General features: G+C 39.2%; 1 protein-coding gene across 6 annotated transcripts in view; it reads left to right on the forward strand.

Annotated features, from left to right (window-relative positions):
* LOC108281831 (X-linked inhibitor of apoptosis) overlaps positions 1-3,398 on the forward strand; it is a 42,042-nt gene that overhangs the window by 16,560 nt on the left and 22,084 nt on the right. For 4 of the 6 annotated variants that reach the window (XM_017497536.2, XM_017497535.2, XM_017497537.2 and 1 more), the window contains one exon: positions 847-1,755. In XM_017497536.2, the coding sequence (XP_017353025.1) occupies positions 879-1,755 (877 nt within the window). In that variant the 5' untranslated portion in view covers positions 847-878. The remainder of the gene's footprint in view (positions 1-846; positions 1,756-3,398) is intronic. The other 2 variants (XM_037727494.1, XM_037727491.1) reach the window with 1 other exon arrangement.

The following is a 3,398-nucleotide window of genomic DNA, read 5'->3' on the forward strand; positions in this document are numbered from 1 at the left end:
TCATGGGCAAAAAAAAAAAAAAAATATATAATAGCAATTAAGGTTTCCAAGTACTTAGAATTTTTCCTGAGCCACCCTGTAGAGGGCAATATTATATATATATCTGGAATTATCCAGTTCTAACAAAAAATGAGCTCTTGTTCATGCATGAAAATCAGAAATATTTGATACTCTTAAAGAATACATTGGAACCAATATTATGATTAAAACATATTTTGCTTCAATTCCATCTTCTCTAATCAGAAGAGACCCTCACCATGGATACTTGCATGAGTCATCCAGGAAGTTTACTCAGTTTCTACAATGAGGATCTTAATAAATAAAAAAGTAAATAAATAAATAAATAAAAACATATTTTGCTAAGCAAAGAAATATTAAAAATTAATTCATTAACATTCTGAACATTTTTTAATTTGTAAAAACCGAATTTTGATGCCTTGAATATACAATGATTCATTATAACAATTATGCATAGACTTTGATAATCTGCATATTTTATGCTTCTTTATGTTTTTCCTAATTAATGATTTGACATGGTTAATAATTATAATATATTCTGCATCACAGTTCCATATTTATGTAAAATAAGCATTTAAAGATTATTAGTTTTATTCTACCTGCTTAAATTTTACTTTCCTCAAAAAGAGAAAACAAAAATGCTAGATTTTACTTTATGACTTGAATTATGTGGTAATGTTGAACTCTAGTATTTAAAATTAGAATGTTTCTTAGAGGTCGTGTCATTATTTTTATGTCCTAAGTGGATAATTTGTTAGCTCCTAGTAACAAAAGTCTATTGCTTATGTTTCACATTGTGGATTTCCTAATATAATGTTCTCTTTTTAGAAAAGGTGGACAAGTCCTATTTTCAAGAGAAGATGACTTTTAACAGTTTTGAAGGATCTAAAACTTGTGTACCTGCAGACATCAATAAGGATGAAGAATTTGTAGAAGAGTTTAATAGATTAAAAACTTTTGCTAATTTTCCAAGTAGTAGTCCTGTTTCAGCATCAACACTGGCAAGAGCAGGGTTTCTTTATACTGGTGAAGGAGATACCGTGCAGTGCTTTAGTTGTCATGCAGCTGTAGATAGATGGCAATATGGAGACTCAGCAATTGGAAGACACAGGAAAGTATCCCCAAATTGCAGATTTATCAACGGCTTTTATTTTGAAAATAGTGCCACGCAACCTACAAATTCTGGTATCCAGAATGGTCAGTACAAAGTTGAAAACTATCTGGGAAGCAGAAATCATTTTGCTTTAGACAGGCCATCTGAGACACATGCAGACTATCTTTTGAGAACTGGGCAGGTTGTAGATATATCAGACACCATATACCCGAGGAACCCTGCCATGTATAGGGAAGAAGCTAGATTGAAGTCCTTTCAGAACTGGCCAGACTATGCCCACCTAACCCCAAGAGAGTTAGCGAGTGCTGGACTCTACTACACAGGTATTGATGACCAAGTGCAGTGCTTTTGTTGTGGTGGAAAACTGAAAAATTGGGAACCTTGTGATCGTGCCTGGTCAGAACACAAGCGACACTTTCCTAATTGCTTCTTTGTTTTGGGCCGCAATCTTAATATCCGAAGTGAATCTGATCCTGTGAGTTCTGATAGGAATTACCCAAATTCAACAAATCTTCCAAGAAATCCATCCATGGCAGATTATGAAGCACGGATCATTACTTTTGGGACGTGGATATACTCAGTTAACAAGGAGCAGCTTGCAAGAGCTGGATTTTATGCTTTAGGTAAACTTTATTATAAAACCAATAAATAACTTCCCAACTATGCCAGGGCTCCTAAAAAGTAAATAGATGCCTTTAGCCCCCCGAACTGGTAAATATTTAGGTATAATTTGGCACGATTATACCTATATTCATCTTATTCTGTGAACACTTATGTTGAACCTGTAATGTAACTACTGAATTTATGTGAAAAAGACTACCATATTATGAGTCATGTTTCTCTTCATGTAATTGTTTTTAGGAAGTAATAACATGCAAAAGATGGTAGACATCCCCAATAACAAAATGGGTCTAATAAAATACTTCGATTTATTGAGCACCTATTATATGTGCACAATATGTATACTTCATGCATTTTCTCTAAGCTTCACAATAACTTTATTTTTTTCTTTCTTTTTCTTTCTCTCCTTTCCTTTCTTTCCTTTTCCCTCCCTCCCTTCCTTCCTTTCTTTCCTCCCCTCCTCTCCCCTCCTCTCCCTTCCTCTCCCTTCCTCTCCCCTCCCCTCCCCTCTCCTCCCCTCCCTTCTCTTCTTCGGGGTTTCACCATGACCAGGATGGTCTCAATCTCCTGACTTCATTATCTACCCATCACAGCCTTCCAAGGTGCTGGGATTACAGGCATGAGCTACCACACCCAGCCCACAATAACTTTAATAACTTTTTTTTATTTTTTTGAGACGGAGTTTCGCTCTCGTTGCCCAGGCTGGACCACCTGGCCCACAATAACTTTAATAACTTTTTTTTTTTGAGATGGAGTTTCACTCTTGTTGCCCAGACTAGAATGCAATAGCACAGTTTCAGCTTACCGCAACCTCTGCCTCCCAGGTTCAAGCAATTCTCCTGCCTCAGCCTCCCGAGTAGCTGGGATTACAGGCTTGCGCCAACACGCCTGGCTAATTTTGTATTTTTAGTAGAGACGGGGTTTCTCCTTGTTGGTCAGGCTGGTCTCAAACTCCCTACCTCAGGTGATACACCGGCCTCAGCCTCCCAAAATGCTGGGATTACAGGTGTGAGCCCCTGCACCTGGCACTTTTTTTTTTTTTTGAGACAGAGTCTCACTCCATTACCTAAACTGGAGTGCAGTGGCCTGATCTTGGCTCACTGCAACCTCTGCCTCCTGGGTTCAAGCTATTATTGTGCCTCAGCCTCCTGAGTAGCTAGAATTACAGGCACGTACCTGTACCAATACCACGCATGGATAATTTTTGTGTTTTTTAATAGGGACAGTGTTTTGCCATGTTGGCCAGGCTGGTCTCAAACTCCCGACTTCAAGTGATCTGCCCACCTCAGCCTCCCAAAGTGTTGGAATTTCAGGTGTGAGCTACCATGCTTATCTTCACAATAACTTTATTTATTTATTTTTTTTTTGAGATGGAGTCTCACTCTGTCACCAGGCTGGAGTACAGTGGCGCAATCTCGGCTCACTGCAACCTCCCCCTCCTGGGTTCAAGCAGTTCTCCTGCCTCAGTCTCCCAAGTAACTGGAACTATGGGTGCGCGCCACCACGCCCAGCTGTTTTGTATTTTTAGTAGAGACAGAGTTTCACCATGTTGGCCAGGATGGTCTTGATCTCTTGACTTTCTGATCTGCCCACCTTGGCCTCCCAAAGTGCTGGGATTACAGGTGTGAGCCACCGTGCCTGGCCC

This window comes from Cebus imitator, unplaced genomic scaffold (assembly GCF_001604975.1).
Source record: "Cebus imitator isolate Cc_AM_T3 unplaced genomic scaffold, Cebus_imitator-1.0 Scaffold232, whole genome shotgun sequence".
NCBI lineage: Eukaryota > Metazoa > Chordata > Mammalia > Primates > Cebidae > Cebus > Cebus imitator.